Genomic DNA, 16057 nt, shown 5'->3' on the forward strand with positions numbered 1-16057 from the left:
AAACTGAGAAAGTTTGAGTTCCACTGGTCTATGGTAATATAGCAGCTCTAAAAATCAATAAATATGACAAGAAATAAGATTCTATGGGGGAATTCAATTGGCTGCGTTACCGCCAAAAGTAACGCAGCCTGCGCACTATTACCGTTACTATGGTAATAGGGCGCACGTTAGTACGATAATTTTCAACGTTGATTTTTGATCGTGACTCAGATAGCCGCGAACAGAATTCTGGGTTAGAATTACCGTATTAATGGTAATAGAGCCAGACCGCGTTACTTTCGGCAGTAACGCGCCAATTCAATTCCTCCCTACGAACATGTGATTATTATACCCATTTACAGACTCACCAGAACAATGGGAAATTAGGATACACACTTTGAAGACAAGATTGTGGGACAAAGACAGTGATGTGCTCACATATTATAATTGACTGATGGCCACTCACTGAAGCGATGATAGGCCTTTTACAACCATTCCATTCAAAATCTGTCCAATCAGACATTGGTCATTTTGGGGCCCATAGTGAGCATTACTGGGACATTTTTAGTCAAAACTACCAAATTGTTTGCGTAAATTGCACCATGTAGCCCTGATATCGCTTATATGTAACCCCTAAGCAGGTTTAATAAGGAATTATAAGCCAGAGCACGAACTGGCCAACCTTGTCCAATGCGGCCAAACTGGCAACAGACTTGGGTGATCGCGCCAAGCTCCAGGGTCGGTCTGTGTGTCCAGGATTGAACCATTTCTCTTGCCCATTTATTTTTCTCAGCGGAGGTAGACATATCTGGGTCACTGTACTATTGTCAACACGCAGAATTAAAGAGGATTTTTCTGAGAGAAAAAAATGGAGCAAAATGTACAAAAAATAAAAATAATACCACATAAGCCATGCAGACATCATATTGCAAGGCAAACGGTAATTTGATGACGTCATTTAAATTAACGACCCCATCTTAAAAAAAATATTGTTTAACCGTAAGCTTTAGATGGGAAAGATAATATTTCCGTTTCTTTATTGCAGATGCTTATTGTCAAATGAAGGTTTTGCAACGAACCCGCACACTGAAGTAGAGAAATCTGTCTGCAGACATCACAAACTTGCTGGCGTTTGCTATTCACAAGCTGCCTTGAGGAAACTCTGGTTGCCAGGCAACCGTGCCCGAGACCCAAGAGATGGCAGCTGGAGCAGAGATTGATTCAGACAAAAGTGTGCGCGGAGCGAGGGGGCTACAGCATCCACTTTCTGCCGCAATCAATACTAACTTCCTTATTTAGAAAGAAATCAAAACCGTTCCATTTTTAAACTGTCCTGGAGCAATTAATTGCATGCGAATATTAGGAAATAATAGCAGAAGCATGAAAGAGGTTTTGGCGATAAAAATCAGTGGTGCATTTAACCGTTACATCCGTGCTGCGGACACAGACGAGAAAAGAAAAATAATACAGAAATATATATTGAATGTTTACATAAAACACTTATATATAATAATAATAATAATAATAATAATAATAGTTAAATGTTATTACAGATAGATGACTTTCTTTCATTAAATGTATTGTTTAATTTACTACCACATTATGGGTAATGTGCAGCCATGTTGAAGGTTAGAAGGCCGCACCATACGGCATATTGGTTGCCTATCACTGCTCTTTACAAAGTTTTCTCCATTAAATGGCCATCGCAGAATGCATCAAGGGCTTATTGCTTCTCCTGACATAACCCACTTTACGTTTGTCTGCGATGTTCTGCAATGCATGAAGCTTTGATAAGCTTTGCACTGCGCAGACAGTTAACGCCACCTCACCTTTCTTTTCCTCTGCTGAATGGGGGGGGGGGGGGGACACAGGGTAAGGCTCGGGGGGGGGGACGCAGGGTAAGGCTCGGGGGGGACGCAGGGTAAGGCTCGGGGGGGGCGCAGAGCAAGGCTCGGGGGGGGGCGCAGAGCAAGGCTCGAAGGGGGGCGCAGAGCAAGGCTCGAAGGGGGGCGCAGAGCAAGGCTCGAAGGGGGGCGCAGAGCAAGGCTCGAAGGGGGGCGCAGAGCAAGGCTCGAAGGGGGGCGCAGAGCAAGGCTCGGGGGGGCGCAGGGCAAGGCTCGGGGGGGCGCAGGGCAAGGCTCGGGGGGGCGCAGGGCAAGGCTCGGGGGGGCGCAGGGCAAGGCTCGGGGGGGGGGGTGCAGGGCAAGGCTCGGGGGGGGTGCAGGGCAAGGTTCGGGGGGGGGGGGTGCAGGCGAGAGGCTCGGGGGGGGGGGGTGCAGGCGAGAGGCTCGGGGGGGGGGGTGCAGGCGAGAGGCTCGGGGGGGGGGTGCAGGCGAGAGGCTCGGGGGGGGGTGCAGGGTAAGGCTCAGGGGGGGGGGTGCAGGGTAAGGCTCAGGGGGGGGGGCGCAGGGTAAGGCTCAGGGGGGGGGGCGCAGGGTAAGGCTCAGGGGGGGGGGCGCAGGGTAAGGCTCAGGGGGGGGGCGCAGGGTAAGGCTCAGGGGGGGGGCGCAGGGTAAGGCTCAGGGGGGGGGCGCAGGGTAAGGCTCAGGGTAAGGCTCAGAGGGGGGCGCAGGGTAAGGCTCAAGGGGGGTGCATGGGAAGGCTCGGGGGGCCGCCTGTTGCCCACCACAGGTCTATGTCATGACATTACATTTGTGTTTGAACAGAAACAAATTATAAACACACCGTAGCAACACAAAAAGTCCACACAATAACACCACACAATGTTCAGACACAGTAAATGCAGCAGCACAGATAGATCAATTCAAAATCATAACGTTTGTAATGCAAAGCCTCTAGAACTACCAACGTGAAATCCTTAGAGGGCAGCTACTGCCATTACAATGCCAAGAGCGTTTCTGGCCAGATGCATATCCAGCAATAATTCAATGATAAATAAGTAGCTCGCACTAGAATACAATTCCTAATTTCCTGCTCATGCCAAGCTGTCCGTCAATCAAATTGGAGGGGATGGTGGCTGGAGAGTGAGAACAAAAACACTGTACTGTAAGTATATCCGAAAAACACAGCTCAGCCCTGAAAAGCTCTCAGGTCAGCTATAGCCAATATGGAAGCATGAATCTGGCCTCACGCCTCTCCGATACTGCTAGTTCCTACTGATTTGACAAGTTACATTCTTATAAATACTGGCTCAGCCCAAAAAATGTCTGCACCCACTGTGTGCAGGGTGACGGGTACACTTTATATTAGTCTATTATTAGACTTTACTGTTTTGTACAACTCACTTCAGGTCTTGAACTAATATTATTGTATAATTACATGCCACATGCAGCACAAACGTACTGTAACTCAGCAGATAAACATCATGTAGGCTTAATCATAAACTTGTAACTTGAGGCTTAAGGTTTCTACTATTTCCAATAACTGGTGACATAAGGTAACTGGGACATCTCTAGTCACACGATCAATGTAAGTAGATCCCTTATCTACCACATCTCACCCAGCTTTATTTTATTTTTTTTTCAACATTTTATTTCTGTCATCCTTTTTATTTATTTTTTAACCATGAAAGACAGGGGAGTTACAGGATAGTTCTGCCCAATTTCCCAGCACTAAGACAATCAGTGAAACCGGGATCTAATAATAACTGCTGCTAGGTCTAATTTACATTGATCGACTAGTGCTGCCTGACTGTCTCCCTTTCATCAGCTTCCTGCCTCTTAGGAGTTGCCCTGATGACATCACAGCGCTGTCCTGTAATAATGCCGAGGCGATCGTTCCCTCATTCTGCACACAGGGTACAATGATAGCGCTGTGTGCAAGGACAGAAGGGTCAGTAACCAAACAGCACAGTTCCTGTCTCAACCACTGATCGTCCAGGCCGTCATTGAGACACGGTCTCCAGAGATTGTGGTCAAGAGAAGCTTGGGGGTATATTTACTAAACTGTGGGTTTGAAAAAGTGGAGATGTTGCCTATATCAACCAATCAGATTCTAGCTGTCATTTTGTAGCATGTACTAAGTAAATGACAGCTAGAATCTGATTGGTTGCTATAGGCAACATCTCCACTTTTTCAAACCCGCAGTTTAGTAAATATACCACTCGGGCTTCATAGGGGGGAGACTCAATTCTGCGCAATGTGTCTCCTGAACAGCCCACAGAGACGCATTACGCCGAAGTGAAGGATGGAATCTATGCTAATTTTTCTTCAGATCCCATAGAGGTGCGAGGATAAACGAACGGAGGTTCCTTACCATACTCCTGTACTAAAGATGTCAGAGACACATCAGCTTTCTGTAAGTGGAGTGGGGAGGTCAGAGGGCCCTATTCGCAACCTTAATACTTTAGATTTTACCAGGTGTGTTAATTTGGAGCAATGTATCTTACCTCCATATTTTATATCTGAGCATCTGAATTTTGGAGTCTAGTGGTCCTTTAAGCCTAAATCACTCTCCATCAAACTAGTAGAACAAAGTTCTTTCCCTCTCTCCTGACTGCTATAATTACTGAGATACTTAACCCTCCGATTCCCCAACTTACTACATTTGAGGGACCGAGTCATCGCAGCCAGCTGATTGGACGGAGGCAGTCAAGATGGTTTGAGGTCTCCTTAAAGGAGTTGTTAATTATAGGTCAAAGATATAATTAACCACTTACGATGTTTTACGCACATTTATTGCAGTTTGATATCATACCTTCATACGTCCCAACTTCCAGTAGAGTCCCACTTTGTTCTAGGGCCAAAAACTCCTGTACGGTCAGAAACCGGTAGTCCACACCAGAGACTTCTCCTTCTCTAGCTGGGCGTGTTGTGCCTGCAACAAGAAGAATTACATTTAAATCACTAAAAATACTAGAAAACTCTTTCTATATTTCATCAGAAAAACACAATGGGGTATATTTACTAAACTGCCGGATTGAAAAAGTGGAGATGTTGCCTATAGCAACCATTCAGATTCTAGCTGTCATTTTGTAGAATGCACTAAATAAATGATAACTAGAATCTGATTTGGTTGCTATAGGCAACATCTCCACTTTTCCAAACTCGCAGTTTAGTAAATCTAGCCCAATATGTTGAACACTAGATGAAAGCCTTGTTATGTTTCTAGGCCAGAGGTAGACAAACTGGGGCTCTCCGACTGTGGCGGAACTGGCTGGAAGGCATGCTGGGACTTGTAGTCACACAACAGCTGGTGAGCCACAGGTTCTCTAAGCCCGTCCTAGACAGTCAACGCCAACGTGAGCAGACCTCTCTGCAGACAGTGGAGGTAGGCGTACATTGAATAAATCCACACATAATCCATGTCTGCAAGTCCAAACAGTCAACTGGTGACATTATCTACTCAATAAAAAGTCTAAACTTCAACACAACTGAAACGTCTCACCACAGAAGCCCTCGATCTACACTGTACTACTACAGTCAGAGACTGCGGGTTCAGATGACCTAACATCTGCCTGAGACAGACCACCGGAGGGGAGGGGACGAGTGACCCCTACAGCTGCTGGCTTCTGACAACACTACGTACATATATTGCCCTCAGCAAGAGAACCCTGCTCGGCTTTATACACACAGCGTTTGTATTTTGACTTGAGTGAAAATGATTAGAAATGTAACACCCTTAGACGTTTGTCAAGGACATTTAGAAGGCTCATTTAGAACATATTCCATATAGGTGACGCACAGCAGTGACCCATCCAATGGCAGGGCGAAGAATGAAGATGGGATTTGATTCACGTTGGTAAGCTGGTCAGTTGTTCCCACTGTGTAACGCCTTTCCTTGTCCTATCAACAAGTATGTTATTGTTGACAGCAAGAACAAATGGTGCTGCACTTTTGGAGTGTGTGTGTAGCAGGAGATAGGAAATCCCAAAGCTGAACAGCTCAGAAACGATTACATTAAAACAAAATCAAAACATACATAATATCTATATACATTTTTAAGAGCAAATATACTGTGTAGATGGTTATTCTCCACTCTGTATTGATAAGAAGCAGCAGTTTATTCAATAATGTATCCCTTTAAAATGAATGTTTGTATTAAAAGTATAAGAAGCTACAAAAATGCTCTACACTATACAAAAACTAATAATTATAGTAGTAATAGTACCCAGACAGACCATACATATAAATTCCTCTTGCTTATCGTTCATTATTATCTAGAACTAGAAAATGGTAATTTAAACCCCCCTGTTGGGATTGTGGGTGGAGACATGCAAATCACTCCTTATTTGTCCTGGACCATATAAAACTGCTGTTTAAATAACATACATGTACATCCAGCCACAATTCCAACAGTAAGGCAACATGTACCCATCAACAAAGCCTAGAAAATGCTCACTAAAGCTGGGTACACACTACAGAATTTTCCACCAACTTTTTATGCTGATCGATTTTACATGCGATCATCGATGGTCCGATCGCTCGGCCCATAGACTGCATACACACTAGCCTTGTTTAGGACGATAAAGGGATGAGCGGATGTCCCTTTAGCGACTTTTTACAGCCATGTTGTCGTGAGCAATGACTAATTTCGTACTCACTGTCGTGGATCGGTCGGAAACTTATACACACTACACAATGGAAACAAGATTGGAACAAAAATATTAAACAGTACGACCAACCAAATGAGGTGGCAATCGTCCATTTGGGCAGACTTTCGACCATCGTGTCACAACACACACTGACCCGACTTTTGAACGAGCTGTCGTATGTCGGCTGATTGAGCCGATTTATTGGACGAAAACCGTGTAGTGTGTACCTAGCTTTAACTCCATGGCTTCCAAAAATGAACGGACAAATGGACTTGTACACACACAGTTTCTGATAAGGATTTGTTTTGGATCAACTTAATAGTACAAGATTCTGTATACTCTGTTAACAGGCTTTTTTCCCAACGCCCATTTGTAGAAGCCCTGAAGCTTCAGGACGAAGTGAATCCCTTAAATTTAACATCACAGTAAAAATAGCAAAAATAATAAATAGTCAGTCTACAAGTTGCACTGTGCTCAACATAATAATTGCTAAATGTTCAAATAGTTATGGAGGTGACAAGCAGGAAAAAATGGTCTTTCAATTGTATCAAATTCTATAAATGTAGATACAGTATATTTCAATATTGGATATTCAGAATATTAAATATAAAAGAGCAATATAGTATATAGATTGATTGTGACCCAGCTGAAGACCTCTGTAAAGAGTCATTAATAGCCAACAAAGGGGATAGGTACATAAAACAATATCGCCTTTGTATCAGATAAAACCTAAGCACTGACATTCTCTACATAACGGCTTTGGATGTGAGCAAATATTGGAAGAGAAGAGAAGAGACAGGGAGGTGTGAAGGCAGCTTCCCCCACTGTCTACTGAATATAGTGACAAGCTGTTTGCTGGACACAAGCTTGGCAGATGGCAAAATCAAAGGGTTTTTCTAAGCCGTCTGGATGTGTACAATGATTACAAACCTCACTTACAACAAACCCACAATGTTTGCTTTCTGGAGGAAGCAAAGCAAAATACACTTTGCATAAAAAAACCAGCAAGATTTGTCAATATCATCTTGGGTTTAACTAAATATTATGCTGAAACTTTCCTTATTTTAACAATAATCTATTTTGCGGCAATATCCTTTTTTTGAGTAAAACAAGGGTACTCCCATGTCTCAGAGAGGCTTTAATCAAAAGTTTGGGTTGCTCTGCCAAACATCCTCCCAGTTTTCAGGCTAATGTGCCTGCTGGGGACTCTATTGAAGTCTTTGATGGCTGATTTGTTTTATCTCAGCGGTAGAACCAATATGGCAGCTTCCATTTGTACTAATGTATGCAGTTATAAGTTTGATGGCAGTGCATTCATTAGTGCTATAGTGGGGTAAGTTAAAAGGAGCCTGAGAGCCCCTCCACTATTAGGGATTCAGCAAGAGACTTTGTACAGCAGAAGTATTTACATTCTCATAGCTAGTCAATAACAACCAGCATGATCCCACACAAGCACAGAATGAAGGATTAAGCCCCTTACCCTAGGAATTTAGGGTGGAGATATGCGAATGCTGATTTGCCCCTACTGGTGAACCATACATCCAAACGCTCTGGCTTTGTAGCCTAGATACGGAATGTGTAGCAAAAAAAAGTTGCCTGATGAAGGGGTCTCTGTGCTCTGAACGCTAGCAATTATAATCATTTCTTTTGGTTAGCCAATAAAGGTATCACTCCTATAATACTTTTGTCTTTGTTTACATGAAAGTATTAACATCACATAGCCTAGATACAGACAGAGTCATGAATCCAACATACAGACGGCCTATATGGTTTATGGTTAAAGACAGAAGTGCGGACCTTCAATGGTCTGTGTGCCAAGAGCCAAAAGTGCGGTGTCCTTTTGTCCCATTCATCAGGCTGTGTGGTAGTAAATGGGCACTTAGTTCCACTGGGAGCGAGACTAATGTAAATGATGAATTATTCCTTGCAGAGCGCTGCACAGCGTGTTGGCGCTATATAAAGAAATTGATAATAATAAGGCTGGAAGAGAAAAAAGCCTATTTCGATCTTATTAGAGCTCATCAGTGCGAGATGTGTATTGATGGCTTCAAATACGTAGTCTAGTAAGGGGCAACGTGAAGGAGGTGGAGGGTTGCATGTTTGACCCTCCAGTCTTCAAAGTGTCCGCAATGAGGAAGGTACGCAGCGTGACTTACCTGCACTGCGCAGAGGAGGTCACATAACGCGGAAGTTGTCTGCCCTTCGTTATAATAAGATCTGGAGCAGCCAGCTGGGTGGAGGGCGTACGTGAAGAAGTTGGTAGAACGCTGAATGCACATGGGCTGCCTGTTGCCCACAGCTGACGTAGGCCTTGGATCCTTACTATACCATGCTCAAACCTTCCACTTTAAACAATGCAGTAAGATCCTTCTTCTATGAGCGGCACCGTGGTTAGCATTGCTACCTCATAGCACTGGGGTCATAGGTTGATTCCAACCAGAAGTTTATGTTCTCCTCTCACTAAAAACATACCAGTAGGTTAATTGGGCTCTGACAAAACGGACCCTAGTATAAATGCATGTGTGTAGTAGGGAATTAGACACACTCATCCTTACCCAACGTTACTGATCGCTGTTTGTTCTAGTAGAACAGAACATCATCTTACAAACAGAACATTGGTCAAGTTTCAATGTAATTCTGTTTACAGTTCCAATTAAAACACACTAGGGGATTGCTGACAAGCTTCGCAACGTCTAATCTCTTCACGTTGTTTATATATATTTAGGTATAAGTTACTCGTCCTCCTTGGAGACTGAAATGCAGCAATTGATTGCACCCTGTCAGCTTTGCAGATTTTCCCTCTGATGAATAAGTGGATGCACATGTATAAGTGAATGCAGTTTATTCCCAATTAATAATAGATCTTCCAATCTATTGACTTAAAAATAGATTTTGCAGCTAGTTGGCTCAGTGGAGGTAGTGGGGGTGTATACGGTGGTATGCCATACTGCCACCTCTCCTACTGTTTTGATTGTAACACTATAAAATTACATTTTGCCCACCGCCACGTCTATAATTCCACTTCAACCACTGAATTAGCTCATGGTTTGTTTTTTTAATACCAATATCTATAAAATATAGGTTGTTTAACCTAGGCAAGAAGTAAAAACATATATGTGAAGGGACGATGAATTATGGCGTAAATAAAAAAAGTTTGGAAGTCAGTCTTGTAAATAAATTAAAGCTGCACTAACGCCAACTAATTTGTTTTATTAAAGTTCCCCTCCTCCAAGTCAAACCCATTTTGCCAGCCACGGCTCCTCCCAACTGCAATGAAGACATTGGTCCCATCACTTTAGCCCCTCCCACCACCATTTTAAAGTGTCAAACTAGACAGATTTGCAGATTCTGTATTACAGAACCAGCGGCCGGAGGGAAGGGCACCTTAATAAAATCTTATATCTGGGTTGTACAGCTGAAAGACAGAAGTCTGCAAACAATGTATTTCATATAAAACATGTACATTAAGAGGGGAATTAAATTCTGAGCATAGTCCCGTCAGAGCCTGGTGTGATGAGACTGCAGGATCTTAATGTACTCAGAGGTTCCAGCAAAAATCAGCATTGTTTTACATACTGTAAAAACTGGAAGTGCGCACAGCTCCAACAGGATTTTGCTCAGAATTTAATTGAGTGTCCATCATAAACTATACTGATCAATACTCACTATACTACTAACTCTAATTCACAGTAGATGATTACTAGAACAGGTATCATTACACATCTATGCATATACCAGTGTTGGCTAACCTATGACACTACAGGTGTTGTGAAACTACAAGTCCCAGCATGCTTTGCCAATATATAGCAGCATATTGCTGGAAGGGTATGCAGGGACTTGTAGTTTCACAACACCTGGAGTGTCACAGGTTAGTCAACACTGGCATATACCAAGTACCACTATGTGAGGTACAATCTATAGTCTACAATAGACACTGACTTATGCCGGCTATATACAAGTCGATTCTGCCGTCCAGCCCAAGCAAACAACAACAGGATCTAATTTTTCTAACAAGGGTCTAATTCGGCCACATAAGAGTGTGTCCAAATTGGATGAACTATCAGCCATTTCACACTCCAGCCAAGTGTCTGGATCACTTCCAGCATCACTGGGACAGTCCGTGCAATGATGCATGGCACAGAGAAGGAAAACACAGGGTAAAAGTGACCCTGCCACTCAGGTGGCTAAACTGGAGGAGATTCGGCTTTATAGCACCTGGACCACTTCTACCATCCCTGGGGCCTCTTAATGCGGGTGAACAATTGTTTGCAATAGCATAATACACATAGCAGAAATATTATACATAAAAACACAAGGTGCTTGTTTGAGACAATTCACTTTAATGGTTGTTATACAATGTATTGTAAAGCAAATACTAAAGAAATCAGAAATAGACACAAGAGAGCAGGGCGTGATTATTAGATGGGTCAGATTAAAAAGAACCTGAGATTTTTCTGACATTTGCTTTTACAGTATCTATGACCTAAGAGAAATAAGCCCCCAGCTTAGAGCGTGTGACGTTATCTCCCTGTGCTCTATGCAGATTCCGGATCTCAGCTGGGGAGGTGGAGTCATGTTCACTCACAGGCGCCTTCACCAGAGGAGGAGGAGGAGGAGCTTAGCTCAGGTAAAGGAAATAACTATACCTGAAAAATGATAGGTTCACTAACTCTAAATGTAATTAGTGTCTTGCAAATAAACAGCTAAAAAAAGTGCAGAGGATTCATAGCACCCAAATCTACATCTGTCAACAGGTTATATTTTAATTATTCCTGCTGGTGCCAAATAATAAAACAGTAATAATACTTTTGAACAGCTGTAGTGATTTGGCTGGAAAAATGAAAACTCTCCTGTTTGTAGCCAGAATGCACTAGAAAAAGGGAAAAACTAATAGTGACACGAGTTTAATAAAAAGATATAATTGAAAACTATGCAGATGGTATTTATGAGAAACTAAAGAAAAAGCTGTTGTACCTTATAGCAACCAAATTCTAAATGACCTATTTCTAGTGCAGTTTAGATAATAAAAAGAAACATTTGATTGATTGCTATGTAGTTACAGCATGCTGTAGAATCATCCTAAAAAGAGTTCCGCTTAATACAAAACAAATCACATCTTGCACTTTGCATTTTAACGCAATTGTCAAAAAAGATGTTGCTGTACTTGTTACAATATCAGTACCACAAACAAATCAAATACTACACTGAATAAATAGGATTGCATGCGACAGGTTTGACAAGTGTTTCATCACTATAAATATACACATTAGACCATTGGCTGGCAAGGCATGCTGGGACACATAGTTCTACAACAGAACAAGCGCTATGGATTGGCTAAGCCAGCATTAGACATACAAGGTAAAGAAAGAGAACAATGGGCTTTGGGTTATCAAGGGCACTCCCTCCAAACCACAACCAGTTGGCAAGTAGGCATGGTATATCAATATTTATCAATAGCATATGGGAGAAGTAACTTTGCCTCAGGTTACAAGAATCTGTTACAAAGCGACCCTTTACAATGACAAATAAATGAATTACGGCCACGTATATAGTTCTCTGGACTGTCAATTTATGAACAGTAATTATTCTTTTCTTTATTGTGCATGCAATTTTACATAATGCTGTCCTTTATTGCAGGCACTTTCCTTGGTGAGTAGGACTTATAAATCACATTTTGGCACATGAATGAAAGGAAGAAAACAGTGACTCATTGATCAAAAAGAGCAGTTAGTGGGATCCAGAGACAAGTCAGAGCACTTATCTGCCAAGTCACTCAAAACATTTGGGTGAAACTCTAATTAGCCCTTGATTCTCAACTCCCTCTGTTTTGGCCTGCTGGAAGTCTATTGAACTTTGACACGTGTTTTAGTCTAGTTGCTGAAGAAAGTATGACATTTAAAAAAAACACCCTTTTCCTTTCAACAAATGTATCATATGGCCTGTGGGCTCCTCTAAGGTAGGAGTGATCTAATGGAACTATGGGTGGTAGAAAAGAGAAAACACTATACTTTTATGTCAACAAAGTACAACTCCCTCAACACTCCCTGATTTGCAGTAGGTTATCTGATCCACACAAAGAGACATCTGAAATGTTTGCTGTCACAACTATGACAGACAAGGATGACCTGACCCGTCTGTGCGGTCCATTCTTGCAGGGACGTCAACACCGGGCTGCACAAAGTGAGACTGTGGCTCATCATGGTAGAGACAGATATCTGAAGGCCGTAGCGAGGGCGGTGAGGCTGGCCAGGGCGCCGTGGCCAAAGGAGGGGACCGCGGCCGCCCGTTACTTGCACTAGCAAGTGAGCTCGCACTCACTTATACAAATTGCCCAGAGTATATGATGTGGCCGCACAGTTATGGAGCACCTGTTGGTGCACAGCTTAATGGAGCTCCAGCCCGATATCACTGCACAACTGGATCACACCAGGGTGTGGTCTCTGTATGTGCACACTGCACGCACGCACCCCCCGACCTCAAGTCTGCGCCTCCTCTACATTATGTGCGGGGCTCCTGGCTGGATCTCCTTCTCCCCTCTTCCTCCCATTCAATCTTACATATCATCATGAAGGGGCTCTTCATGATAATTAGGCACTGGATCTCTATTGCTTTTTACAGAAATAGTCTAGTCTTATAAATATTATGTTGTCATAAAAACACAATTAACTTTTCTTAAAAAATATTTTTCTTGTGACAGAGGTCTCTCTTAATACAGTTTTGCAATTACATAATATATTTACTTTGTATAGCGATACAAGCTTCCCACATGGATGAACTCCACTCCTCTGCTCTGCAGAAGCTATAGAGGAGAAGCAGGCAGAGCAGAATACAACCTTCCCATGTGGATGGACTCTGCTCCCCTGCACTGCTCTAGAGAAGCTACAGAGGAGAAGCAGACAGAGCAGAATACAAGCTTCCCACATGGATGGACTTCGTACTGGAGAAGCTACAGAGGAGAAGCAGACAGAGCAGAATACAAGCTTCCCTCATGGAAAGACTGCGATCTGGAGAAGCTACAGAGGAGAAGCAGACAGAGCAGAATACAAGCTTCCCTCATGGAAAGACTGCGATCTGGAGAAGCTACAGAGGAGAAGCAGGCAGAGCAGAATACAAGCTTCCCACATGGATGGACTCTGCTCCCCTGTACTGCTCTAGAGAAGCTACAGAGGAGAAGCAGACAGAGCAGAATACAAGCTTCCCACATGGAAAGACTGCGATCTGGAGAAGCTACAGAAGTGAAGCACACAGGGCAGAATACAAGCTATAAGGTACATGGGCCTTCAATCAATTACATTCTACTTTTGTCAGTGCAAATGGCTCTTCAGTGTTGTGGAACTACAAAGCACAACATGTTCTGCCAGAGGGCAAGCTTGGAGAGCCAAAGGAGCCACTGCATTCAGCCAGTCACATGATACACTTTAAGGTAGAACTGTTATAGACGGGCTGCGGCTCATGCTCTATGGGCCAGTGTAATTACATAGCATTCACTGCCCCATACACTCCTACCAAGATTCAGAGAGAGCGTTCGTTCTAGCCCACGGCACTAAACTGTCTAGCTACGGCTCTGTCTGAGGGAGCAAAGTACTTCAGGTACATCATCACTTTTATACATTCCTTCCTTTATTCATAAGGGAAGCAAAATTATTGGTTATCTACCATTAAACCAATATTAGATAGCAATATGAAAGTAAATCTTTCAATAACACACAGTGGGGGCAGCCATTTTGTGTGACAACCAATATTCATGAGAACGTAACTTATTAATTCTCTAGGAGCTAGTAACTTTACCAAGACATGAGGTAAGATGCTTTTTAAATTTGTGTTATTTATCTTTATTGACATCTTCATGCGGAAACGTTATGCAAGGTGGGTGTTAATTTTTTCATCCCATCACCTGGTATAATTTACCTGCCCTTGAAACCCTTCAATGAGAAACCCTGCAATATTGCTGCAAAGCAATGGTCGTCCCCAGCTGGATGGCTGATCAGGTGGAAATGACGACCTACGCCTGAGATCTTATCGATCGCCACACACTAAATACTAAAAATAATTTACAAAAGAAATCAAAATATATATTTTTAAGCTATTGAGAATTGAAAACATATTTTAAATCACACATAAAAGTATTTTTCATTAACTTTTTTTTTCTTTCTGTTATTGCCATTTTGAGAGAGCAATAACGAAACAAGGATCGCAGAGCTACTTGTACCTCCGCGCTCCTTGTCAAATAGATTTCCTCATGCAGTGAATCCTGGCGGGGGCTTACCTCACGGGTTAGCCATCTCTGGCAGTAACCGCTCGAGAGATAGGCTGAAGCCCCATCGACAGTGAAAACAGCATTTTTCACTGACCATAGCATAGTTCCCAACTTGCAAGTCCCTGGCAGCGGGACGGGGTGTGGTCACAATGGGGGCGTGGTGCATTAACAATCTCCTGTCCCCCCCAACATTCCCACCACCCATGGGACAAACAAAGCCCTAAATTCGGGACCGTCCCGCTGAATTCGGGACGGGTGGGAGGAATGCTATAGGGCTTTTCTCCCATTGACAAATAGAGTTGCAGAGAAGATAAGTTGAAGGGCCATTTTTCAACCATAAGGTCTTGTACATTAACATTAAAGGTTCTAAGGGGGCAGCGGTAGCTCCATCAATGGGGTTAAGGCTGGAAAAATCTCTGATTTCTCCGATGTTCACCCTTTCTTAAATAGCAGAATGTGATGAAGGAGCTTTTTTCCGGCAGTATTTTGGCTCTTCAACACCTGCGCTTGTCAAATCAGGGGCAAACGCAGGATTTGTAGAGGGGGGTTTCCACACCACTCCACCAGTGGGCGTGACCAGCATGTATGGGGGCATGGTTATAATTTTAGACAGTACTTGGCTGCTCTCCAACTCTTCCTATCCCCATAATATACATGGGCAATGCTGCGTGCACTACTGTTAGGTGCACACAGCTCTCCTTTTTCAAGCAGAGCGGGAGCAGAGTCCAGCCACCTCAATTATACAGTGCCCCAGGCTTGGAGGGGGATTTCCAGGCACTTGGGACCCCCCCCCCCTCGGTTTGCCTATGCAAATAGACCCCCAAGTACATTGGACTTGTCCACAGGCACATACTTTACTAACGGCATTTGGTTTGCATCAATTTTCATGTTGCTTACTGGGTTCAAAAGCATAAAAGCTTAAAATTTGTGACACCACCTTTGAAATTCTCATACACTTAGCGGTTGTTCAAGACGAATCCAAAATAATTATTTCTACTAGGTTACAATATTTCTTATTGTGAGAAGCTTTTAAACAGCCCAATGAGCGCCATGAATAAGCGGTAAAACATAATGCAATTTATAATGAGACTATTTGAAGTTTACGATTATTTGTGCAGATTATTGTACATGTTCATCTTCACGATTACGGTGCTGGCATTCAGCTTTCTAATGAAATACCAACGTTCTCCTGCGATGTATTGTCTTGTATTATAACATAATAAGGTTTTATTATCAACCATTTTTTAACAGAAATGTTATTAAAGAAAGGGCCTAGAAAGTGAGAATAAGATTTACAAATCCATTGAAAATTTCCAATTACCTCAACT

The 16057-nt window shown here is 42.9% G+C and overlaps 1 protein-coding gene across 21 annotated transcripts in view; it reads right to left on the reverse strand.

Moving 5' to 3' along the window:
• MAGI1 (membrane associated guanylate kinase, WW and PDZ domain containing 1) overlaps positions 1 to 16057 on the reverse strand; it is a 364494-nt gene that overhangs the window by 87313 nt on the left and 261124 nt on the right. For all 21 annotated transcript variants that reach the window (XM_075183397.1, XM_075183396.1, XM_075183389.1 and 18 more), the window contains exon 3: positions 4636 to 4755. In XM_075183397.1, the coding sequence (XP_075039498.1) occupies positions 4636 to 4755 (120 nt within the window). The remainder of the gene's footprint in view (positions 1 to 4635; positions 4756 to 16057) is intronic.

The sequence above is a fragment of the Mixophyes fleayi genome, chromosome 8, assembly GCF_038048845.1.
Source record: "Mixophyes fleayi isolate aMixFle1 chromosome 8, aMixFle1.hap1, whole genome shotgun sequence".
In the NCBI taxonomy this organism is placed as follows: domain Eukaryota; kingdom Metazoa; phylum Chordata; class Amphibia; order Anura; family Limnodynastidae; genus Mixophyes; species Mixophyes fleayi.